The sequence below is a fragment of the Staurois parvus genome, unplaced genomic scaffold, assembly GCF_062004578.1.
Source record: "Staurois parvus isolate SC_StPar_1 unplaced genomic scaffold, SC_StPar_1.0 ptg000086l, whole genome shotgun sequence".
NCBI lineage: Eukaryota > Metazoa > Chordata > Amphibia > Anura > Ranidae > Staurois > Staurois parvus.
In genome coordinates, this window is record NW_028317882.1 from 6,179,316 (window position 1) to 6,205,618 (window position 26,303).

General features: G+C 40.6%; 1 protein-coding gene across 2 annotated transcripts; it reads left to right on the forward strand.

Moving 5' to 3' along the window:
- The first annotated feature begins 1,340 nt into the window (after positions 1–1,340).
- On the forward strand, positions 1,341–26,303 carry ACSBG2 (acyl-CoA synthetase bubblegum family member 2). 2 transcript variants are annotated; one of them, XM_089670002.1, is made up of 15 exons: positions 1,341–1,494; positions 3,857–3,986; positions 4,787–4,872; positions 6,689–6,939; positions 7,041–7,129; positions 10,419–10,539; positions 10,869–10,949; positions 14,043–14,192; positions 14,290–14,466; positions 14,559–14,740; positions 15,906–16,139; positions 17,323–17,540; positions 20,778–20,917; positions 23,073–23,319; positions 24,510–26,303. In XM_089670002.1, exons 1-15 carry the CDS (start codon positions 1,488–1,490, stop codon positions 24,620–24,622), a joined length of 2,226 nt encoding a protein of 741 aa, XP_089526128.1. In that variant the 5' UTR covers positions 1,341–1,487; the 3' UTR covers positions 24,623–26,303. The 2 variants fall into 2 exon arrangements, with proteins under 2 accessions (XP_089526128.1, XP_089526129.1); XM_089670003.1 differs by having other exon boundaries at positions 4,790–4,872.

A 26,303-nucleotide genomic window follows, 5' to 3' on the forward strand; every position in this document is an offset into this window, starting at 1 on the left:
TTGTTTAAGTTGCCATAAAACCTTTTTTTTTTTTTTTTTTTTAAAAACCCCCAACACTCCTAAAATCACCTCCAGGTTTAAATATATATGTATGTATATTTGCTCTCTGCAGTGATGTTGCACAGAGCAGCCCAGATCTTCCTCTTCTCGGGTCTCCCTGGTTTGTTTGTTTTTTTGGTTTTTTTTCCCTCTCTGGGCTCCCGGTGCCCCCACAGCAAGCATCTTGCTATGGGAGCAGGTGTGCTCCTGAGCCCTGGCTTTGTATGTCCGTTCACACACAATTGCAGCTTGTCCCCGCCCCCTCCCTCTGATTGCTTCACTTGCTGTGATTGACAGCCAGTCAGGAGTGAGAGTCCCTGGAGAACCCAGGCACTTGTGGACATTGCTGGATTGAGAGGGGGCTCAGGTAAGTGTTAGGGAGGCTGGGGGGGGGTTGCTACCTGCAGAAGGTTTTCTACCTTCATGAATAGAATGCATGAAGGTAAGAAATATTGAGTCTTTAGGAGTGTTTTAAAGGATGATCGGGGGATGGTAAAACTGTGTGGCTCAACCACATGTGTATGTGTGTGTTGGGGTTTTTTTTTCTCAACTGACCACTATAACCCCCCCCCCTCTTTCTCAGCCGCAAATGTGAGTGAGCTCTAATATGCATCCTTTAGTAAAATGTAACCTATAGAGTACTGCTTCACTAAAAAGTAGTGTGCCTGTAGAACACTGACCTTGTCCCTGTCTACTCTGTACTGTCTGAATTGTATTTGCTTTTTATATGCAACATACCTAGCGTCTTTTGTAATATTTGACTTGTCTGCTGCATGTGTTGTGATTATCTGCGTGATAACTGGGTTAAAGTCTCTGGAATGGGATGTGCTCTGGTTGAGAAAGTGGATAACCACATCTGTTGCAGTATACCGGATTTACCATCTTCATTTTATTAATAGATATAAGCTATTTATTATTTATTATTATTTATTACATACATTTTTTTTTTTTTTGTTGTTGGTTTTGTTTGTCTGCTACTCCTAGCTATGTATTGGACTTGTTTTTAGTAATGTCCTATAGTCGTCATTACATCATTAATGTGTTCTACATCCTTATTCTCAATGGCTTCTCATGGAACACCTGTGCAATTCTTTGGCTTGCCGTCTGCGTGTTTATTTTTGTCTGACCGAAAGTAACCCTGCTTGGAGCATCATACACTGTTCCAGTGGGAAGGGAAATGATCTTGACATCCTCTGGGAGGCTAGCGTAGTGATGCACCACCATGTGCAGAGTGGGGGCTGGTTGTCAGGCCACACCGAATAAGGAGTGAGGTTTGTGGGCTGATAGGCGGCATCCAATTACAGAAAGGACTAGGAGTGATGTCACACTCTACTAGTCTTCCTGGTGGGGGTTGGTTTAACAATCGGCTCTGCTAGTAAGAAAAAGGGAAGCTGTGCTGGTGACTAGTACATGCTGCAGTAGGGAGAGGTGTATGTCCAGCTGTGAAGATGCTATGTGAGTATGACCCTCATCTCATGCCTCCGTTCTTTTCTACCAGACAACCTATGTGCATGTTCATTCATTAGAACCTGTAGGGTGTAGAACGTTACATTTTAATATTACATAAAGTGACACATCATATGGATTCTGTAGAACCACATTGTAATTCATGGTTCACTTCTGATCTTTTGAGGTAATGCTGATTAGAATAATTGCATCAGACTGGTCCCTCCATAATCTGATGTATGGCTGTATTTTAAAACTGAAATGTTAAGATTAGATATGGCACACCCTTCCTGGTATGTGTTCTGCTGAAGCATACCTATGGGCTCATACTGTTGGCAAGCCAACGGTTTCCATTACACCATGTTTGTGTGTTCCATATGGTATGGTGTACTGGTTAAAGGTTTGCCAGTGTTTCTGAATGGAGGCTTGCTGAGGGTCTAGGCATATGGAACAGTGATTGCAGACCTACATCATTAATAGATGCAATATGAATGGATTTCCTATTAGATTGTAAGCTCCATGAGCAGGGCCCTCCTATTCCTTCTGCATTGTAATTGTTCTGTCCCCCTTTTATATTGTAAACTATTTGGCGCTATATAAATCCTGTATAATAATTTCCTCATTTAAGAACTGTTCCCTGCAAGCTTTGCTTATATAGAAATGGATCCGGTGTTGTGGATGCAGGATGTGAGTGCCGGTGTTTTTACATCTCCACTCTGATCATCTGATTGCGTTTCCTTGACGTGGAAATGCTAGCATGTTGGAACATCTGTCACTTTACTCGTCAATACCACCATGACTCTTGATAAGCAAACCTTTTTGGTTTTCCTTTTTAAAAGCATGTTGGCTCTTGTATCTAGTTTTTGCTTAAGCTGACGATACACTATACAATCTGTTTAATCTCCTTTTAGAAATACCAACAACTGTGTAATGTAAGGGCTAGCACAATCAAATCTAAATGGAATGCATTGTTTAGGTTTGTCCTCAGATTACATGGTTTTAGAAAATTGTGCAATCAGGTTGTAGTGTGTATGGTCACCCTCGGGCTTAATTTTTCAGAGGATCTGAAGAACAGAGTATGGTCTATTTTTCTTCATCTGTTTGACGATACCCATAGATGTGATCTGGCAGTTTTTTTTTTGCTTTATTGGGTATCCACAGACTTGCTTGAAAACCAGTTCAGTTATTTGCATATTTTTCAAAGCTGTCCCTAGGTGATATCTGCTTGGGACACTGCCTAGCTTTACCACAAATGCTCTGCTAAGGCAGATGCCCCCAACACCAGTATCTGAGGGCAGCTGGGGCGTGCCTGCCCATCTGGTTGCCCTTTAGTGTCTTCACATCTTTTGGGGTTTTCAGATGGACAGATCGCTTATCGCTTCCACTAGAAGTAAGGTCAACAAGAACCTTTTAATAGTCAGTCATGACATATTTGATCATGCTGACCTGACAAATCAGATAAGTGAGCATGCCATCAGACCTGAACAAATATTGGTAAATTTCATTTATCTGTTCAATCCAGAATTTTGGTGTGGCCAACAAACTGCTGCTGTGACAGTTGCACATTGATGAATGGGGGTTCCATCTCTGAGAAATGCCTGGTTTACCTGGCCCTACCACTGGTATTTGAAGTTCACTGACTGAGCTGCGTGCAATAAAGCACACATCTGCAAGTATGGTGCAATCTATTAGAGCGAAGGGAAAGTGCTGAAGTGGAACTAAAAGTGGTGTGTTTTTTGTTTTGCAATTCCTGCTGAAGGGTTAGAAATGGTCATATTGTTGGCCTCACATTCTGCCCCAGAAACTTTCCCAAGTGTCCCCTCTAGCTCTGAACAGAAGGGAAATATTTTTTTTTTTCTGCAGTCACCAGAACAAAGTGACAGTGTTTGCCAACTCCTGTATGACCAGGGTCGATCTCCCTAGTGAGGAGACAAATGGCAGTAAATGGACATTTGGGGTGAAGCTCTACTTTTTGTTAACCACTTTCACCAATTAAATCCTCATTTTTAAACATATTTGTGGGAGAAAACTGATTGGACCTTTACAAAAATGTTTCTGATCCATACCTTTTTTTTCTGTGTTCCAATGGTGGAGGTATCTGACCATGTCTCCTCAATTCATTGTTAGTTGACTGAAAGTCACATGGTGGAAATGGTCTTCCTTTCCAGTATGGCAGACAGCCTGACAAGTATGGCTGAATAGGGTAGCTTATAGCCAGAACATACTGGTCACCAAGGAACTTCTCACAGTTCCCAATCCATCCATTGCTTAAAAATTAGTCTAGCAAAAAAAACCCTGAAGTGTAATACAATGTTGTGTTTGTCGACCCATCTGTGTCATTGCATGAGATTATTTTTGGAATTTGTTACAGTGACATTGCAGTGTGATCCCGACATGTCGGCTATGGTAATGAATGCTGCTACAGAAATGCCGAAGAATACATGTGAAACGCCAGAGCAAGATGCGTGTTTAAAAGATATAAATGTAACGGGATCACAAGGGTAAGTCTTTTCTGGGACATAGTTGTAGAGAATTCAACCAACATTTTGTTGAGTGAAGGACCGCAATGACTGCCTCCCACTTGTGTCTGTACAACAAACATTTCAAACTCAAATGATAGTGGGCTGACTAGTATAAGACTTGAGGGCCACACCTCTGATATTAGTAAATTATAGCAGTGTGGCAAATAACATAACTTACAAAATTGTTATCCACAAGAGAGCCACAAAACCTTTCTTGTGTTAATCAGGAAAAATATGCAAAAGTAGTGTATCAACTGCAGGAGAGCTGGGGCCTTGACCGATTTTTGCCTGATAGGGTCTGTTGTATGGGGTCTGTCCATGAGAATTGGGTGTCCCTGGACATTGGGCACCATATAATAAACTTTTGAGGTGGGCAGGCTCCAACTGAAGATAAACCTGGCCCCTGAACTTGGGCTGGATTTACTAAAGGCAAATACTGTACTCTGCATGTGCAGTTTCTCTAGAGCTTGGTGAATGCGATGAAACTCTGCTGACCTCCATCATTCAATCATGTGCAAGCAAAAATGTATTTTTTTTTTCTTGCATGTGATTGAGTATTCTCTGCACAATGAAGCTTCACCTCATTTACTAAGCTGCCCACTGTTTCCACAGCAGCCCTGTTCTCATAGTACCTAAGGCAATTTGTGGGAGTGGCTAAAAATGAGGGTGTAATATTTGTCCTCTGGACATGAAGTTTGTTAGGTTGTTTTCATGATAAAAATAAGTTTTTAGGAAGATTATGTAGCTTGATTTGATTAATTTTGTTGGGATTTGTTTAGCAGTGTAGAAGAAAACCGTGAAGAACGGCCACAAAGTAAACCTGAATGTAATGTTAATGATGCAAGTCCTGAAGCAGTATCTGTGGGTAAGTACTCTATTTTTGTGGGGTTTTTTTTTTGTAATTTGTCCATTTTTAAAAGTTAACTTTACTAGCAAATTTGCATTCAAAGAGGGAATTTCCACACTGTGATCACTACTGAAACCTCTTTATGATGGAGCAATTGCAGTATTACATTGTTCATTCAGATATGCATTACATATTTAGCATTTACAGACATTTCTTTGGCATTTTGCTGTCCTGTGGGCTGCCCTATGAGTGAGAAATATGAAAGTTGTCCCTGATCATTTTCCAAAAATGTGCTGCACTGACCCACAGGCAGTTTGGTGCATGTATTAGCAAGTTTGTGGGCTTCCCTACAGGTAATGGCACTTCTGTTTTTTTGTACATGTCAGGAAAGTGCATGATTTGTCATGTGTCCCTGACCTGCACAAGGTGTGATAGGTTGCATTTTAAAATAATGCTGCAGTTTTAATCACATTTACTTATATTAGGCATTTTGCTATGACTTTGATGCATATTTGTTCTAGACAAGTGACCCATAAGGTATTGAAGCCAGTGGATCAGTGTCACAGGCAGAAATGAACATTTTAAAATGAAGGTTTTAGAGAAAAATTCATAAACGGTTATGCAAATCTGTAGTATCATCTTGCCTAATAAAGTGATGCCAGGTCCTTAGATGTTGTCCCTAGTTTACCTGAAGTACAGAAATATGCATATAGCAATAAAGGCTTCTATGGGTCAGATCTGGCTACCACTTCCCATGCCCTGTGGTCTCCTAGTGTGCAGTGAGCCTTTTGGTTGCAAATAGAGAGAGGTTCCTTTTTACCAGGTAAAATTAGTCTACAGGTTTGTTTAAACATTCATTTGCTTGAGTTCCCCCTTTCTGGACTAAAATAAATTGAACCCCTTATCTTCTGCTATGCTATATAGAAAATCAGGGGAGGTGATCTGTAATACAGCAGGGGAGATCTTGGACAGGGCTAACAGCATTGCTTGGGATTCCTGTGCAGCAGAGGCAATGTTGTCAGCTCATAGTTCATTACAGGAGGTTAGAAGCCCATTGGATCAACAGGTACAGTTCTCTGTATTTGTAGCATTTTTAAAAGACAACATGGGGGGGGGGGGGAGAAGTGCATATCTTGCAGAATAGTTCTGCGAGTGTGGGGTTTTTTATGTTGCCCAGACAAACATTCATTTTAGTTGGAAATAAAAAATACAGCTGCCTTAAAGGTTTAAGTGAATTGGATTGTAGAAAAGTATTTTATAAACAATGAGACCTATAATACACGCACACTTTCATGCTGTGTTTTTGAAAACTATCATGAAGAAATGTCAGGCCTCATAATACCATGTAGGGTCTTATACCTGGATTACTTGGACCTCTTTCCAGGTTTTTTTTTTTTTTTTTTTTTCTGGGAACTGCTCTGCTACCTTAGAGTTTTTTTTTTTAATCAGTCGTCTCATCCTAAATTGTGTTGCTTTGCACCACAAAATGATTTAGTTTCTTGCAGACCGTTGGATTCACCCTGAATTCAGTATAGTGATTATCAAGATGTTGCATCCCTTCTAGGTACATGGGTAGAATTATACTTCAGCCTGAATTTTGACAACATCATGCGTTCTTAAAGCTTCTAGTTAGCTTTGTTTTGGAAGGAAAAAACTGTATCCAATAAATTTGTTTAATTTGCACTTTGTTGGGTGACCTGTTGTGCCAAATGTCTAGCTACTGATTTGGAAGAGAGGAAATGGTAATATTCTTATTGAGTGCACATATGCTCTGTATGAAATGAGTGACGTGTCAGGTCATAATTTTTACCAGATAAAATTAATTTTCTTCTAGATCAGTCAAACACCTCTACGCCTGACTTGAAATTCTGGACTACGCAGAGAGATGGCTGTGTGGCGCTGCGGACCGAAGAGTCTGGTGTAGCCAGTCTCCCTCCAGTCACCATTCACCAGTTGTTTGAAGATTCTGTTCAGAAATATGGTGATTATGTTGCTCTGGCATCAAAACAGGGAGATCAGTGGCACAAATTAACGTACAAACAATACTATGAACAGTGCAGGATAGCAGCCAAAGGATTCCTTAAGGTATGCTACTATCCATATTTTTTTTTTTTTTTTTTTTAAATCTGCTTTAGTATGTACAGTTCTTATATTTTTTTATTTTTGTTTCCTTAAAATATTTATAGTTGGGCCTTGAAAGATACCATGGGGTTGGAATCCTGGGGTTCAATTCCTCAGAGTGGTTCATTTCTGACATAGGAGCCATACTTGCTGGGTAAGTGTGGTGTTGGGGTTGTGCGGTGTCTCTCTTTTTTTTTTTTTTTTTTTTTTTTTTCCCCTTCTTAAGCTTTTATTCCATAAAAATTGCACCGCCATGCACTTTGCTTCCAGCCAACTGTGGCCAATGATGAAAATTCATACTCCCAATACAAACGCTGCTGTTTCTACTTAGCAGCAATTTTATTGCTACTATTTTCATTTCTCTGCTGCAAGACCTGTGCGTGCCTCTTTTGGATTTGGCCCTATATATCTTTATGTACCATATAGCACTATAGCTATGTCTATAGCCATCATAGGGGGGGGAGGACAACCTCTGCTTCTGATCGCCTAGATCCTGGGCTATTTAAAATTAAAATTCACCAAGGTCTGGGCAGTAAAATTTGTATGCATCAGAGGTCTGAATCTCATGTAGGCCCCTGTGGTGCACTTTCGTGTGTGCCAAACCACATGTTGCTGCGGTGTGATTTTGGAAAAACCGGTAGGGGACTTCAGGTTTCTAGCAGGTAGTGCACACCTACCCACAATGTGTGCACCAAATGCACATGTACAGATCTGAACCATTGTCCATCCCCACTGCACATCATAGTCCCCTCCTCGTTCACAGCAAGATCCCTATTGATGAGTGTCCTCAGGTCCCCCTATACATCACCCCCCTCCACCCCTTTCACAGTAGTGCTCTCACTTCGTTGACATCAACCCCCTCCCCCCCCCCCCCAACAGTACTGTCCTCTGCCCCCTTTACTGAAGAGTACTCTGCCCCTTTTTACATCATCCCCTCCATGTTATGGTCCTCAGCCCCCCCCCATATTAAGTCCTCGGCCCCCCTTCACACTAATGTCCTTAGCCCCTTTAACGTGCGCGTGCCCCCCCCCCCCCCCACACTGTTTTACCTTACACACCGTAATTGACAGTGATTGATTGCTAGGACTGCCCTTCATCCTAGCAAACCACTTACTTGTTAACCTCGGGCAGCTCCCAAACTCCATCCAGAACTGTCCTGCCTCACGGTCATCCTCACAAAGCTGACAGCGGGAGACAGCTGGGGGAAGAAAAGGCTCTTAACCACTTCCATACAGGGCACTTTTACACCCTTCCTGCCCAGGCTAATTTTCAGGTTTCAGTGCTCTCACTTTGAATGACAATTACATGGTCATGCAACACTGTATCCAAACTACATTTTTATAATTGTGTTTACACAACTAGAGTTTTCTTTTGGTGGTGTTTAGTCACAAGTGGGGTTTTTATTTTTTGCTAAATTAACAAAAAAGATCAAAAATTTTTGAGAAAAAAAGTTTTTCTTTGTTATAAAAGTTTGCAAATAATTGTTTTTCATAAATTTAGCCCATAATGTATTCTGCTACATGTCTTTGGTGACAATAACCCAAATCAATATTTATTTAGTCTGTAGGAAAGTTAGAGTTCACAAACTATGGGATATATCTGAATATTGATCAATCCTGAAGTACTGACAGCCAATCTAATTTCTTCAGGTCCAAAAATGGCAGAACAGTACAGATCCCCCAAATTACCCCTTTTTGCAAAGTAGACAGTCCAATGTATTTCATAAGAGGCATGGCGAGTTTTTTGAAGTTGTAAATTTTTTTTTTTTTTTTTTTTTTTTTGAAAAGTAAGAAATTAAAACATTTTTTTTTTTTTTTTTTTTTTTTTACATACGGTCACCAGTGCAGTACAGCGTCGTCCTATAACTGGTGTGACGGTGATCAGGGACACTGACTGGTGACCGTACAAAGTTATTTTTTTCAATTTTTTTTTTTCATATTACACTATGCCCAAAGTAGTATAATGTTACCATAGTAACATTATACTACTTTGGAGAAGTAATCCGTTTTTACACAATTTGCTTATAGCAAAGAAGTTCTTTGCTATAAGCAAGCATTTAACTGAATTAAATAGATTAATTCAGGTTTTTTTGTTGTGATTGGCCACGGCTAATCACATGACACAGATGGGCTGTGATTGGCCCAGCCTGTGCATGTAATCACTGTGACCATTCACAGCTAGAGACGCTTGTATATAATGGATGGCATGAAAGGAAGCCATCCATTGCATACAACTGTCATGTGGCCTGCTGTGATTTGGTCACAGCAGGTCATATGGCACTGGCAACGGGGCCGGTACACAGTTCTGTCATCGGCCTTGTTTGAGGTACACAGCCAGTGACAGATCTCTCCACAGCGCGGCCTTGGAGGCACGTGCAATGCGCTATCCGGGAAGGATAGCATATGACTCTACCGGAGGGATGAGAGGCTCGCCCAGCCATCATATTACTATAGGCTGGGTGGGAAGTGGTTAAAAGTCAGGACTGCATGGGTCTGGATGGGACAGTGACTTGGTTTGCCATTTAGTGATGCCTGGCCTAGATGATCGATGCGGAGGACAACTTCTGCTTCTGACCATCTAGATCGCAGCGGAAGTTGGAGTGGGTGCCTGTCAAATTCGGGTACAACGCAGAGTTCTGCTTTCAAGGAACTGCTACTGACAACTTGGGGCCATACAAAAGCATACCTTCAAAGATCTAGTGGAGCCCATGCCTCAACTAGGTTTACCTTTTATCTGCATTCAAGTGGCATTTATTAACTTGGCTGAGAAGCTATATTTTATTCAGTGTTAGTCGGATGTACATCTTTATCAGGGTAAGATATGATGAAAGGTTATGGATGATGCATCTTAAAGGTGGAATTCCCCTAACCTTCTAAAGCTCAAGTCAATAAATATTTTAGTGCAAGGTTCAATCTTCTGAAACTTTTATACTGAAGTTGCACCCCCCTCCCCTTCCCAGTTCAATAAATACATGCACATAGTGGCCATAAATAGCCTATAATTGTAGAATCATTGTTGTTCAACCTATTTCAGTTAACGTCCTAAGCAATAAAGTTGTCTCGAGAGCCTTAAAATTGCCTATCAGATTTTTCAGCATGCTGGTAAAAAGGTCAGTGGCCCTTACCCTGTTTGCTGTAGCAGGTCAGATTATTTCTAATATTGTAAAATTACTGCAATACAAGAGCTTTTGAGCCTTGGTTCTGGCTTTCAAAAACTGTGACCTATCATTCTTGGGAAGGGCACGGTTTGAGGATGGAGGAATGCCTAGTATAAATGGCTAGGAATATACCAATTGAAAAGAATCCTTTGCATTCAGAAAAGGAATATGCTACTTTACAGAATGAAACATGTTAATATTGTATGTGGCTGAGATGGCAGTTTTCCTACCAACTACAGTGTTTGTTTTATTTTGGTTTTTTTTTTTTGTTTTTTTTGTTTATCAGAGGGTTTGCTGTAGGTATCTACACAACAAATTCTGCAGAGGCTTGTCATTATGTGGCAGAGAACTGTGAGGCCAACATTCTTGTGGTGGAAAATCATAAACAACTGCAAAAAATTCTTCAAGTAAGTAACCACCAGTAGGTGCAATATGCTTGGTTGCACGTTGAGTTTAGTTAATTGGTCAATTTTAAATATTTGTGTGCTTTACATCTAGATAACTTGGACAGCTTCCACAGCTGGTAAGACTAATTTCTAGTCTGCACTGACCTACAGGATAGCATAGTTGTCTGTAGGATTGCCATTCATCTTAGACCCAATCCACCTATCACTTAACATTGTAACTAGACTAATGTTAAAACCTGGTAGTTCAAGCTTACAATGGATTTTTTTCATTTCTCCTAAAAAGTAATAATCCAATATGTTGGAAAAAAAAAATGTATTCTCTGTTTCAGGTTCAGGATCAGCTCCCCCATTTAAAGGCAATTGTGCAATACAAAGATGAACTAAAAGAGAAGAAGCCCAACCTATACACGGTTTGTTTAGATATTTCACTGGCAATATGTAGCAGTATATGGAAATTGCAATTAAGATTTTGCTTTATCAGTGTGTGTATCTTTAAAATCACGTTTTGTTGCTTTGCAGCCTGAAATGAAGACACAGTATTTTTCTCCAGCTGCATTTACTCAGTGCAACATTTAACCTTGTGAAAGATATAACATCAACATGTCAGAAAAAAATTAAATTCAAAAACAGAATCACTGAGTTGGAAAAAGGATCACCCCCTGGTGTCAGTTTTTTGCTGAACCACATTTTGCATTATCTACAGCCTTGAGTCTGTTAAGGATATGTCTCTGCTAACTTTGCTCATCTAGAATTTGCAATATTTGCCCACTCTTCTTTGAAGAACTGCTCAAGTTCCGTTAAATGTGATGGTGACCATTTGTGGACTGCAGGCTTCAAGTCATTCCACAGACTTTCAATGGGGTTTAAGTTTGGGCTCTGACTAGGCCATGCAAGGACATTCACCTTCACTCTGTGGTCACTATAGCTGTGTACTTTCGGTCATTGTATTGAGGCAAAATATTTCAGATTTAGTCTCATCAGACCAGCTGATTTTACCTTCAAACATGACAAAGACTTCGTGCACACAGTGTTTTTGCAGCCACTTTTAGGGGCATCAGGGTGTGTGTGTGTGTGTGTGTGTGTGTGTGTGTGTTGGCCTCCAAATGGCCCTCTATATCATCCTGTGTGTCCTTGCACACAGACTTAGAAGCTTATTAGCAGTAGCATCTACTAGCAGGAAAAAAACCCAGGGCTAGTGCATCCAGGAGCAGCACAGTTTTAGCAGAAAAACGCTTGACGAACCTAAAGGCTGTGTGTTTTAAATTCTAGCCAATTAAATGAAATAACACCCAAGTGCCTGATGCATGTAAACACTTGTAAAAGTTTTAGATACAGAAATGCTGCAGGAGGGCAGCCTCTAGGAGAGGTGTGTGGGCTTTGCTTCTTTTTTTTTTTTTTTTAACTGTCCTGTGTGCATGAGGCCTAAATGATCCAATACAGCTCACCATCTTGCCCGGATAAAAGGAAAAGGGGATTTAGCAAAATGCTGTCAAATACTTGAGGAAATCTGCAGCCCTCTGCCAGAAAGTTTGTCAATGGGAAGGTTTATCGTCCAACATAAAATGTGAAGTAATTGTACGCTACCAAAAAGTAATAAGTGCTAAATAAATAAAATAAAGCTGCAGCAAATGCAAAGGTTTTTCCTCACATAAGCCAAAGTCGAATAAAAAAATGTAAGTGTTGTGCTGCAAAATTAGTGTCAAATCCAAAATCACGAATACACTTTGTGCATAAAACATGTGAACAAGTATATTAATACTTCAACAGCTCAACACTTCACATATTTTATGCAGCGTGTATTTGAGATTTTGGATTTATGACACTTAATTTAGCAGCTCAACACTTACATTTTTCATTTGATTTTACGTTCAAACATTTTTTTTTATTTACCTTCGAACATGACAATAACCCATAGCACACTGCAAAAATGACCACACAATGAAAGTCAAAGTGTCCTTGCATGGCCTAGTCGGAGCCCAAACTTAAACCCTATTGAAAGTCTGTGGAATGACTTGAAGCCTGCAGTCCACAAATGGTCACCATCGAATTTAACTGAACTTGAGCAGTTCTTCAAAGAAGAGTGGGCAAATATTGCAAAATCTAGATATGCAAAGTTAGTAGAGACATATCCTAACAGACTAAAGGCTGTAAATACAGCAAAAGGTGGTTCAACAGAAAACTGACACCTGGGGGTAATCCTTTTTTTTTTTTTTTTTTTTTTTTTTTTTTTTTTTTTCCCCAACCCTGATTTCTGTTTTTGAATTTTTTTATTTTTTTTTCTTTCTACTAAGGGGGGTGATTCTTTTCTATATCCACAGTAAATCTGACATATTTCTTTAAGCGAAGTAGGTTGTTTGTTCCTTTAAGTGCCTATTAATGTTTTTTTGGTGAGGATATTCATAAATGCTCAGCTCCCCCTCTGTGTCCAGCTATGACACAACTTAGGCGTTTACTAGTTACTAGTGAACTGTGTTTAAGAACCCAGTGGATAAGCTGTTGGAAGCTCTTTCTAGAGCTCTCTATTTAACTGGTGGGTCCTGCTCTTCATCTGATTCAGACTGTGATGATAATTTGTCAGATCATATCTAATTGGTCATACCCTCTTAAGAGATCTAGCTGCAGCTTTTGGTTGACCTCCTTGCTTATTGAACATGTGAAGCAGATGGATATAGTGTTAAGTGACAATTTGCAGGAACATTTTGTCGGCTCTCACTGGAACCAAGCATTCTAGAGAACTTTCAGCCACCTTATCCAAGGATTGGGAGGCTGCAGTAAATAACATATTTAAGTTTAGGTATGCTTTAATACATGGTGCATACTATGCCTCATTAATGAGTGGGGTTTTTTTTTCTGTAAGTCTGCTGAGGTTCTGTTAGCCTTTCCAAGGTCCTGCCTCTTAAAGAGATTCTAAAGGTGGTTGTTTTTCAAAAAATAAAAAGATGAAACATGTCTATACTTGCCTGCTGTGTGCAGTGGTTTTGCACAGAGCAACCTGGATCCTCCTCTTTTTGGATCCCCCGCATGCTACCCCTGGCCCCTCCTTCCTTTTTGGGTGCCCCCACAGCAAGCAGCTTGCTATGGGGGCACCTGCTGCTCAGTGTCCATTCACACACAGAGCAGTGTCTTGGCCCCTCCCCCTCTTTATCCTTATTGGCTGACTGGCTATGATTGACAGCAGCAGGAGCTAATGACTCCTGCTTGCTGTCTCTGCCAATGAGGAGGCAGAGACCCGAGACAGCTGGGGCTGTCGTGCACATCGCTGGATTGCGATGGAGCTCAGATAAATATTGAGGGGGCTGGGAGCAGCACACAAATGCCTTTACAACCACTTTTAAGCCCTTGCATGTTAGAATAACATTGTCAAATAGGCACTGTATGTCTAAACTGTCTGCAGTAAAAATCCCCCCATGTCCCCCAGTCACTGATTAATAGTTTCCCCCATGTGACTTGTTTTTGTAATTGACCCATGCTAATGCATGTCAACTAACCTTTGCTTTCTACAGTGGGCTGAATTCATGCAACTTGGAAAAGATGTCCCAGATGCTGAACTGGACACGATTATCTCCTCACAGAATCCTAATCAATGCTGTACCTTGATCTACACCTCTGGAACAACGGGACTGCCAAAGGGGGTTATGCTGAGCCATGATAATGTGAGTTGCTGTCAGAAGTTTACAAAGTTGAAGCTACTGAGCACAAGTAAAAGTTTTTAAGTTTAGCATCCGATTTATCAACACTATGCTTTTTCAGATTACCTGGACAGCAGCAGCGGCTGGAAAGACTGTACGTCTCAGGGAGGCCACTGACCAACAAGAAATGGTTGTTAGCTATTTGCCACTTAGCCATATTGCAGCACAGATGATTGACATCTGGCTAACTATGAAGTATGGTGGAGCCACGTATTTTGCACAGCCAGATGCTTTAAAGGTAACTGTTCTGTTATTTTTCATAAACCTTTTAAAACCGCGTATCTGTATCTGGAAAAGTTAGTTTTTTCTTCTTTTATCTCCTCTTGCCAGGGGTCACTGGCAAACACTTTGAGAGAAGTGAGGCCAACAGCCTTCATGGGTGTTCCTAGAGTATGGGAAAAAATGCAAGAGAAAATGAAGGCTGTTGGGGCCAAGTCTTCAACAATCAAGCGCAAGGTAGCCACTTGGGCAAAAGGAGTGGGCCTAGAAACCAACCTAAAGAGAATGAATGGGTAAGGAAATTTACTTTACTAAATTTTGGCTCTTTTTTTTTCGATTTATACTTTAAGTTGACCTTGCAGCAAAAGACCAGGCCTGCTGTAATTGGCTCACTGCCCTTTACAAACTACCTATGTGCTGGCCCTGAGAAGACTCCTGGGGAATGAAAAGATAGTGAAATGTTGCAGAAGAAACTCTAGGCCATTGCTAGTGTCCTCTTGCAGCTGCTATGTATGTATGTAGTTTTTTATTTTTTTTTCCTGGTCAATTTTACACCTTCTGATAGGTGATTTGGATGGGGGAATACCAACATTGTATGTGGCTCCTGCATTTTACTGCAAGGTCCAATTTAGATCTGTATTCAGTTTTTTTGCAGTTTGTGATATGGTTAATACTTCAGACTTGCAATTTAGAGGAAATCTGTTGTGACATGTAAATTTTCTTACTGACCTTTTTGAGATTCTGGTTGCCTAGCCATTTGACTTCAGAACTTTTAAGTCCCTGGTCTAAGGGCATAAATGCAGTAGTTGAGGTCAGAATCACTAACACACAGCTATCATTTTTAGAAGATCAGTAATGCAGCCCCTGTGACAAATTTTTGTTTTTTTTTTGTTTTTTGCATATATTGCCTGAAATCTATGGTATGATAGTGGTAGGGACTATTACATTACCTGTAGAAATCGGACACTAGAAATAGTGCTTTGCGCAAGTCTTTTGGTGGGTAGATGGATGTTTGTGTGGTTTTTTTTGGGTTAATACATGCTTGTTTTCAACAAGCCACCTTTAGAACCAGATGAAAATGTGCCTCTCACCCAGAGCTCTGTTGGGTGTCTGTCCCTATTTTGAAAAAAAAAAAATAAAAAAAAACTTTCAACACTCTTCTACTGACTGGGTTGTGTCTAAGTACTTATAAAAAGACAGAAAGCTATGCAAGAAGTATAAAGTTTGCTTGATCTGTCCTAAAGCAACTGGATGTTGGCTGTAACTGAGGTATTTTCGCAATATTAAAGGCAGTGGGCCGTCTGCTGTTCTTGCTCTATGCATTTTTAATGTTGGGTTTCAAAAGAAAAAATTTTGAAGGGATGACTAAATCTTCTGGAGAACAGAATTTTTATGTAGCAGGAAAAGTGTTACTGAATTAATTCAGAACCTAATTAGTCCACTATTTTGTCACCATAGTGCTTCTCCACAACCAGTGAGGTATCATGTGGCGAAAAAATTGGTATTTAAAAAAGTGCGCAAAGCTCTAGGACTGGATCGCTGTACAAAATGTTACACAGGAGCGGCACCCATCACTAAAGACACCTTGGAGTTCTTCCTTAGCCTCAATATTCCAGTATATGAACTGTATGGCATGAGTGAAAGTTCAGGTCCACACACCATCTCTCTACCTGATGCCTTCAGAATCATGAGGTATGGCATTTAACCTATTCACACATTTTCAACTTTTTAAATGGTTCCTGAATGTGAATAAATGTTTGAGAACGTTCTTTGTGTATGTAAAAATGTATCCTGGGAAGGGCCACACTGAACCAACTTTGCCTTTCACATTTGAGAGACTACTGAATTCCCAGACTTTTCCTTATTACATATCTAGTAGCAATATTAATGTGATTCTAAAGAGTTTTTTTTTTTTTTTTTTTTAAATAACGTTATACTTGCCTACTGTGTGCAGTGATTTTTGCACAGAGCAGCCTGGATCCTCCTCTTCTTGGGTGCCCCCACAGCAAGCAGCTTGCTATGGGGGCACCTGCTGTTTCGTGTGTTTATTCACACATGGAGCTGCATCTTGGCCCTGCCTTATCTCTCTCATTGGCTGAGTGGCTGTGATAGCAACGGAAGCCAATGGCTCCCACTTGTGGTCTCCACCAAAGAGGCGGCAGAGACCTGGGACAGCCGAGGCTGTTGTGCACATCACTGGGTCGCGATGGGTATCAGGTAAGTATTGAGGGGGCTGGGGGCACTGCTGCGCACAGGTTTTTTTACCTTCATGCATAAAAGGTAAAAAAAAAAATTGAGCCTTTACAACCACTCTAAGACACACCTGCAGATTAGAAATCATAAGCTTGACTCCACTGCAGAGATTTTTTTTTTTTTATGTGAATAAACAAAATTGATCCGTGTGTTCAAGTGTAGTGTAAAAAAAGACCGGACACTGTCTTTGACAAGTCCTTTATTAAAAGGAAAAAACACAGAATTTCCCCCGCAGTAGATCCAACGTCAATCATTATGTCCGCCGCCGACCTGAAAAGACTTGCTCCCGGCCATCTGCCTCCAAGCTGGCTTGACCGTTCTTAAATATGTAAGGGGCGGGGCCACCCAGTGACATCACGCATTGACCCAGCATGTCCTGGCAGATGCCACAAGGAGGTGGGGCCATATACGTGATGTCACTGGGTGGCCTCGCCCCTTAAATATTTAAGAACTGTCGCGCTAGCGGAGCAGGCAGACAGCCGGGAGCCAGCGTTTGGAGTGGAGCCGCTTTTTTTTTTTTTTTTTTTTTTTTTTTTTTTTAACCGAAAATTACGTTAAATGAGGAGCTTGTAAACCGAGGTGTGTGTGTATGCATATATCATTTAATTTTTTTGTCTTCTAGCTGTGGGAAAGTAATATCTGGCTGTAGAACACAAATTTACCAACCAGACAGCGATGGCAGTGGAGAAATCCTGTTCTGGGGACGCCATGTCTTTATGGGATATCTCAATATGGAAGATAAGACAAAAGAGTCTTTGGATGAGGAGGGCTGGCTACATTCAGGAGATCTTGGGAAGCATGATGATAAAGGATTCCTGTTCATCACTGGAAGGATTAAAGGTGACTTTAGCTTCTCGTATGAGCTCCTCAGAAAAAGACCGTTTCAAAATTAGGAATTATGAATGCCTATCCTCCTGTGGGTGTAACTGTGTTTTGTTAAATCAGACTTTTTCCATGGATTAAATTGCATGTGCATCTATCATAAATGGCATTTACACTGGTAGTATATGGGCATTCAGTCTTAAAGTATTAGCATACTTTGCTTTAAAAAAAATTGCTGACAGGGAGGGTACCCTATTGGTCTCTGTTGTAAACACTTCCCCCTGCCTATCAGCTGTCATGTATGCTGAGCTGTGCATGCACAGCTCAGGGTGCATTTATAACCTCAAATCTTTGCTGCGGCAATGTGACTCCCATGTGCATGTGAGGGAGTGACCGTATCTTGACCCAGCCACTGAAGCATCCGAAGGCATGGAACCTGAAAGGAAGACTGGGAAAGAATTGGAAGCATCCAGGGTATGCTGGATTGATTACACTGCAGCGCTGGAAGGTTTCTTTGGCCGGCGAGTCTTCCGTAATGTGCCAATAAGTGCATACTAGCACATTATGGCATAACCCACCTGGGGGCCCTATATAAATATATAATGGACCTAACTACTGCTTTAAATAAGGCCACAGGATGAGTGGTGATGAGCTAAAGCATCCTTTTTCAACCAGGGTGCCTTGATGTTTCTTCTGGGGTTCCTAGGGAAAATTGCCCAAAATTGTATACAAGACAACAGGTGGATCAAGCCTGCCTTCAAGTTTACACATAGCCATAGGTTTTTCATTGTTCATTACAACCTTCTAGCCGCTGGTATCCTTACAACCAATGACGTCATCAGTTGATATGGGGAATGTTGGTCGCATTCACCTCATTTTTTGTTTGACCCTTCCCTACCCCTTTGTCAGCAATGGGATCAAATTAGCTGAGTGATAGAAACAGAGAGAGAAGAGAAATATTGGATTACTATTCAGTAGCGGTGTGAAAGTGCATTTGCTTTGGAGAAATAACTTTAACATTGGGCCTCTTACATATGTAGGTGCATTAGGTAAAACTATTAGAATAGTTTTTTACATTTTGGAATGCGGTGCCTTGAGATTGTCCTAAATTTTAAAGGGTGCCTCGAGATTGTTTATCATTTTTAAAGGGTGCCTTGACTGAAAAAAAGGTTGAGAAACACTGAGCTTAACCACTTGCCTACCAGGCACTTATACCCCCTTATTTACCAGGCCAATTTTCAGCTTTCAGCGCTGCCGCACTTTGATTGACAATTGCGCGGTCATGCAACATTGTACCCATATGAAATTTTGATCATTTTTTTCTCACAAATAGAGCTTTCTTTTGGTGGTATTTAATCGCCACTGGGCGCTTTACTTTTTGCGCTATAAATAAAAGTGAAAAATTTTATAATAGAAACAAACTTTTTTTTTTTTTTTTTTCTTCAAATTTTTTGCAAACAGGTAATTTTTCTCCACTTATGTGCGTTGATGAGGCGGCACTGATAGGTGGCACTGATAGGCAGCACTAAAGGGCACTGATAGGCAGTACTAATGAGGTGGCACGGATAGGCGGCACTAATATGCAGCACTGATAGGCGGCACTGATAGGTGACACTGATGGGTACTGATAGACGGCACTGACTGGCATCACTGCTGGGCACTGACTGGCAGCACTGCTGGGCTGCACTGGTGGGTGGGCACAGGTGGGTGGCACTGGTGGGCACAGGTGGGTGGCACTGGTGGGCACTGGTGGGCACAGGTGGGTGGCACTGGTGGGCACAGGTGGGTGGCACTGGTGGGCGGCACTGGTGGGCACAGGTGGGTGGCACTGGTGGGCACAGGTGGGCGGAGCTAGTGGGCGCACTGCTGGGCACAGGTGGGCGGAGCTAGTGGGCGCACTGCTGGGCACAGGTGGGCGGAGCTAGTGGGCGCACTGCTGGGCACAGGTGGGCAGAACTTGCGGGTGGCACTGCTGGGCACAGGTGGGCAGAACTTGCGGGTGGCACTGCTGGGCACCGATCATCAGGGCACTGATCATCAGTGCCCTGATGATCGGTGCTGATCCCTGCTCTGACAACTGCCGGTTCTCGGCAGTACTTTCCTCACGATCTGACAGCGTGAGGAAAGTGCAGCCGAGAACCGGCACTTGCATTTCCCTCTGATCATTGGACACCGCTGATCACGTGATAAAAGGCCGCTGTGATTGGCCTTTTACCACATCACGTGATCAGCTGTGTCCGTAGGACACAGCGATCACGGAGATCGCCGGGTGCGCGCCCCCTGGGGCGCGCAGGAGAGCGCGTTCTGGGAGGACGTCATATGACGTCCACCCAGAACTGGCCGGCCGTAGTGCAGCCGTCTTTCGGCTATCTGCGGTCGGCAACTAGTTAAGTATCCCTTTCTCCCAGTTGGAGCATATTTTTAATGGTCACTGCATTTTGCCCATTATTGCTTTTATAGAATATAATTGATATGCATGGGAGCTTAATGTTATGTTCATGACATAAAGTGATAGTCTGTATTGAAGGGATAGCCTATAATACTTTGTCCCAGGAATTGTGGTTACAGCAGGCAAGCTTTTGTTGCAGGAAAATGTGTAGTGAGGTGGGACTTTATTTTACTTTTAAACAAGCAGTTGCTCTCCTCCCACAGTAAAACTTGACCTTTTTGTGTTTAATAATTTTTATTATGTTTTGAGTAACAGGATACAACAGATCGTCATTAGAGATGCAGGGAAGTTTTATAGCCACAGCTAAGATACAAGTTATAAAAAGAGTATGCAGTACATGTGTAATTACTCAAGCATTAGAGATGTTGCTTAAGGCATCAGAAACGGTAGCATAAACACAATTTGGCCAAATAAAGTAAATACACATGTGTTGTGTTGGAGCTGTGGCACATTAAGGAATAGGGAAAGCGGAAAGGAAGACACGCTGTTAAGGCAAGAAAAAGGCACTCTGATAGGATGATCAAAGAGCGTTGCAGAGTAAGGGGAGGGATTGGGCAGGAGGGCAGCCTGGTTATTGGTGATTATGGTAGCACAGGTTGGGATATCAAACCTTGACATTTCATGTAGATTATATACTTCTCTTTAAACCCACCCTATCAAATTCACTTTGCCATTCTAAAGTGATTTTCTGAGGAAATTGCAGTAAGTCTGTAAACTTATTCAGTTAAAACTTTGACTCCTGGTGTTTTTAAGTGCAGAAACATTAAATGCCCTGATATAACATGTTGATGATGATCTGCCCACAGAGCTAATAATCACTGCAGGTGGAGAAAATATCCCTCCTGTCCCCATTGAAGATGCAATAAAGGAACAGATACCAATAATAAGTAATGCCATGGTTATTGGAGACAAAAAAAAGTTTCTGTCAATGCTTCTTACACTGAAGGTAAGGGTTCTATAATTAAAAGCTACAATAAAAATTTTACAAAGCCATTTTTAACTGTTTAGCTGTGTTTTTTTTTTTATAACTTGCCTTATGCGTGTCATTTTATATTGTATATTCTCCAAGTGAATATTAAAATGTTCAACCTTGACACTGTTTTCGGAGGGTGCTGGAGCCCAGAATTGTATGCATGGTGTTGACAGCCTGTCTGATACTTGAAAGTGTTCCTTTCCTGGTGATCATGAGTCCCCTCTATAGGTTTTGTATTAAAAGAATCTGTTTTCAGGAGGTGAAAGATGCATGTATAAATCTACTAGAAGTGCCTTGCATGTATATGCAGACTCCTTTAAAAGCCTGTTGATGAAGCCAAATTTCAGGCTGTTCTGACTCTTGCTTACCTCTTCTGTCCGCTTTTAAATTTCCCATTGGTCAGTGAAACATCCCAGCATAGTGATGGGCCAGCAGGAATGTGTGGAGATGGAAGATTGTGGGAAACTTCAACTCGGACAGTCTCCAGTGTTTCCCACAAAGAGAGGAAGAGGAGCATATCTGTTAGTGCCATTCATGATTCATTAGTCTGTAGTCTTGCTATATTTTTTTCAACATTGTAGTTTTTAAAACCTGTAAAAATACAGCTGTTCTGCATGGAGCCTGCTAGCTGCAAGTAAGTTTGAAGCTTTAGTGTTTTTATGTAGGTGCAGAACTAAATAATAACCAGTTCAATACCGTGCAATTTTACACCTTCCTGCCCAGGCCAGTTTTCAGGTTTCAGCGCTCTCACACTTTGAATGGCAATTGCGCGGTCATACAACACTGTACCCAAACTAAATTTTATCAATTTCTTCACACAACTAGAGCTTTCTTTTGGTGGTATTTAATCACCACTGGGGTTTTTATTTTTTGCTAAATTAACAAAAAAAGACCAAAAATTTAGAAATAAACACACGTTTTTCTTTGTTTCTGTTATAAAAGTTTGCAAATAAATAATTGTTGTTCATAAATTTAGGCCGAGATGTATTCTGCTACATGTCTTTGGTGAAAATAACCCAAATTAGGATGTATTTTTTGGTTTGTAGGAAAGTTATAGAGTTCACAAACTATGGTATAGATCTGAATATTGATCAATCCTGAAGTACTGACAGCCAATCTAATTTCTTGAGGTCCAAGAATGTCAGAACAGTACAGATATCCCCCAAATGACCCCTTTTTGCAAAGTAGACAGTCCGACGTACTTCACAAGAGGCTTGGCAAGTTTTTTGAAGTTGTGTTTTTTTTGTCACTTTTCGGAAAATGAAAAAATTCACTTTTTTTTAAATTTTTTTTTTTTACATATTGTCACCAGTGCAGTACAGCGTCATCATATAACTGGCATGGTGGTGATCAGGGACACTGACTGGTGACAGTATGGGAAAAAAAATGTGTGTGTGTGTGTGTGTGTGTGTGTGTATATATTGTAACATTGTACTACTTTGGGGAAGTGATCAGTATTTCTTTTTTTTTTTTTTTTTTTTTTTTTTTACACCATTTGCTTATAGCAAAGAATTTACTTTGCTATAAGCAAGCATTTACCTGAATGACATTGATTCATTCAGGTTTTTTTTTGTTGTTTTTTTGTACTTAGCTGTGATTTGGCCACAGCTAATCACATGACATGTGCATGTGATTAGCTGTGACCATTCACAGCTAGATACTAGTATACAATGGATGGCATGAGTGAAGCCATCCATTGTATACAACTGTCATGTGACCTGCTGTGATTGGTCACAGCAGGTCACATGGTACCGGCAACAGGGGCCGATACTCAGATCTGTCATCGGCCGTGTCCGAGTTACACGGGCGGTGACAGATCGCAGCTCTGCAGGAGCGCAATCTGCGCATGAGCGGGAGGACGCCATATGGTGTCCACCCAGAACGCTGATGACATTTGCTGCCATTCGGCCATAGGGTAGGCGGCAAATGGTTAATTATCATGCACCCATATAGGGTTTGTGTAATCAACATCTTTGGCTCACAGGAAGTGGGTTTTAGTTTAAAAAAAAAAAAAAAAAAGAAAACACCTCTGTAATGGGCTTTAGGAAGCCAATATTTCAACATGGTTTTGAACAGTTAATGTACAGTGACTGAACGGAGTTTCTCAGTGTCGCATGTCTTTTTACAGTGCAATATGAATCAGGACTCTGGAGATCCTGAAGATGAGCTGACTACAGAGGCCATCGAGTTCTGCCAGAAAATTGGAAGCAAATCCACTAAGGTGTCTGACATTGTAGGGCATAAAGACAAGTTGGTGTATGCTGCAATTCAAGAAGGTGTTAATGCTGTAAATGAGAAATCCTCTTCAAATGCACAGAAGCTTCAGAAGTGGCTCGTTCTGGACAAGGACTTTTCAATTGGAGGAGGAGAGCTTGGTAAGAGAATGCATTTTGTAAACTATTGAGACTAAAATATGTGGTATGGGAAAGGTGGTGTTTGCTGCTGCACAGCCCCAGAAATCAATAGTAAAATAAGTGTTTTCACAAAGACCTGTTGGGCTTAAGACCTGTACTGAGAAGTATGGACGATGCCATAGCTAACCTTCGTTTTTGCAAATATTCAATACCTGGCTATAATCCTGGTGAAATGTCTTCAGTAATTTTGAGTTGCTGACCTGGAACAAGTATATAGATCAGGAGTTTGAGATGCTGACCTGAAAGACATGCGCAGCAAGGAACTCTTAGGTCTCCCACTTTCCATTTTATATCTGTCTCAGTTTTTCAGACCGATCCAGATTAAATCACAATGTATGCCTGTGTGGAGCAGATGTAAACAGATCATCAGATTACATTCACCTACATCTGTGTCCTTCCAGATCCATTTTTAAACAGAACAAAGTGTCCTTTCTCAGTTTAGATGGATCTCAACAGATGTAAACTGATGCTGTCAGTTTACATCCATTCTGTTTGTCAGGTTTTTAGACGAGACATTATTATTGTGTTTTTTTTTTTTTGTTTTTTTTTTTTTTTGTTCTTTTTTTTTTTTTTGTCCCTTCCGATTTTGGTTTCTTCAACAACTAAAAGAAAAGATGCGGAAACATATGTAAACAGGAGAGCAAACTGATGTAATCTGAATTCATCAGTTTGTTTTTCCTAGCAAAAAATGTGACTGAACTGATGACCCACATGTGTAGGGACCTTTTAAATATTGAAGCCAGAGGTGGCCAAGCTTGGAAGGTCAACAGCTCTTATGGTTCTCAGTACAAGTTTCCTTTTAACTGTTGGTCAGAATTCATACTATGCAGTCTTGTTCAAAGTATTGACAACAATGCTGGCATGTGTAATTAAAATAAATAATATCTAGCTGAGGCTAGCCATGAGATTTGTAGCTGCTCCAAGAGTGCTATGGATTATTTATCTGGCTATTTTTGTACAGCTTTACATTGATCACTAGTTGCATGTAGATTGTGTTTTTTTTTGTTTTTTTTTTTTTTTTTTTTTTTTTTTTAATTAAAGGCACTTACAACTCTTTGAAGCAAAATGATATACAGATATGAACTGATGCATTTTTAAATCAATATGGTTATGGTTAAACGTTTTTGTTTTTCTCCCCCTTTCCACACAAGGTCCTACAATGAAATTGAAGAGACCGGTGGTGTCCAAAATGTACAAAGACCAAATTGACAGCTTTTACTTGGATGCTCTAACCCCATCTGATAACTCCATTCCAACCAAGTAGAAAAGTTTACAGTAATAGTCTTGTAAAGGGCAGTGGAAGACTCCTGGCAGGAAAGCATGAAGAAGACGTGTGAATATATTTTTTCTGTAATTTTAACTATAGGTATGGGGGAATTGATTCCATCCAGTATCGTCTCACTCTGTTTGTTTGGTCTCGCTCATTTGTCTTTTCAGTGGGAGAGAAGGAAATATGTTGGTGGAAGGGCAGAATTGGTTCTATTTATAAGTGCCTCCTGACTGAGTTTAAGAGGTTAAAAATCAGCTCACTGGGCCCAAAATGCCTCTTTGCTTGAGCAGGTTGCCATTTACTGGCTGTCTGCATTGTATTTCTCAGTCTATTTGCAGCATTTGGCATGCATGTAAATAAACATGCGTATGAAGGGAATATAAGCCAAATTCTGAACTGGGTGCAATCGGACTAGCTTTGGATTCTGATCCCATGCACCAAAAAAGATGTAAAGTGTAAATGTGAATAAGAAAACAAATGAATGTTTTGATATCCTAATGATGTATAAACTATAAGTAATTTATTTTGTAAACTTTTTTTTTTTCCTTTGTAATTTTTTCAGAAAAGCAGAAACTGAGTGACTGTTTACGTAAGCTGTTTATGCCCCTTTTTCTTTCTTTTTTTTTTTTTCTGGCATTTGACTTCAGTCAATGCAAAATGTTTGTACAAGTTGCTAATTTGGGAATCCTAAGTAGTTTGAATCTTAGAATTGAGCAGGTTCGTTAGTCCTGATGTTAATCCTTGTGTATGTTCTCACGCTGTTTTTTTGGTGAAAGTGATGGAATACCATGCTGACTAGCAATAAAAACGTGTTTTTTTTTGTTTTTTTTTTGTTTTGTTTTGTTTTTTCTTAAACCTATTAGGCATTTCTGACTGTCCAGGGCTGCTCCCCATCTTTCAAAGCCTGTGCCCATAGCCCGGTGTAGTCATTTTATGGTCCATTGAAATCCTGTCCCCTCAGTTTGCAGAGCTTATTACACTGTAAAGATTCCCTGGCAGAGTTGAAGAAAGGGTTGGGTACAAGACCTTGTACCAGTTAGTCACATTTGTGATGTGCATCATGCCCCCAGCCAGCTTACAGGGAAAAGAGAAATGTACTTGAGACTAAGCATTTCAAAGACGGGGCAGGTTTTCTGCACCAAAGCAAAACTTGTCATCTTGTTCTCTCCTGTGACTTGGTGTGCAAATGTCCTGATAGCATTGATACATTTTGTAATCAGCATTAAGAAGCCCTTCATAAATGTCATTGGTTTTGGGAGTTCCCAGATTGAAAATTCTCTGCCAGTTTAGAAGTATACAACCTGTTGCCGTCAATTATGGTACTGCAGCAGACTTGACCGTTTTTTGTGCAAATAAAAAAAAAAAAAATTGCTGCACCACCAATCTGTCCCAATTTTTTCAATTTTTACATTTTTTAAAAATCAAGTTTGGATTAAGACTGCTCTACTATGTGCTACAAAAATAAGAGGTGTAGCAGACTGTTTTCTTCTGTGAGCATAAATCTGCAACTTTCTGTTTTAGAGGGTCATATCAATCCAATAGGAATTTAATTTATTTTTAATGCACTAGTTGGCACTCTGTTCTATGACCAGTGTAGAACAGTGTGCAAATGCTGATATTTGTTTCTTGTACTTCCCTGCTGAATAAATATCCAATAAACAACATTTTGTCAGAA

What these genes read in the sequence shown, in the direction of transcription:
- ACSBG2 (XM_089670002.1), top strand. An exon ending in TTATGCTGAGCCATGATAAT is followed by an intron (nt 14,193 to 14,289) that starts GTGAGTTGCTGT and finishes ATGCTTTTTCAG; the next exon opens with ATTACCTGGACAGCAGCAGC. An exon ending in CAATGCTTCTTACACTGAAG is followed by an intron (nt 20,918 to 23,072) that starts GTAAGGGTTCTA and finishes GTCTTTTTACAG; the next exon opens with TGCAATATGAATCAGGACTC.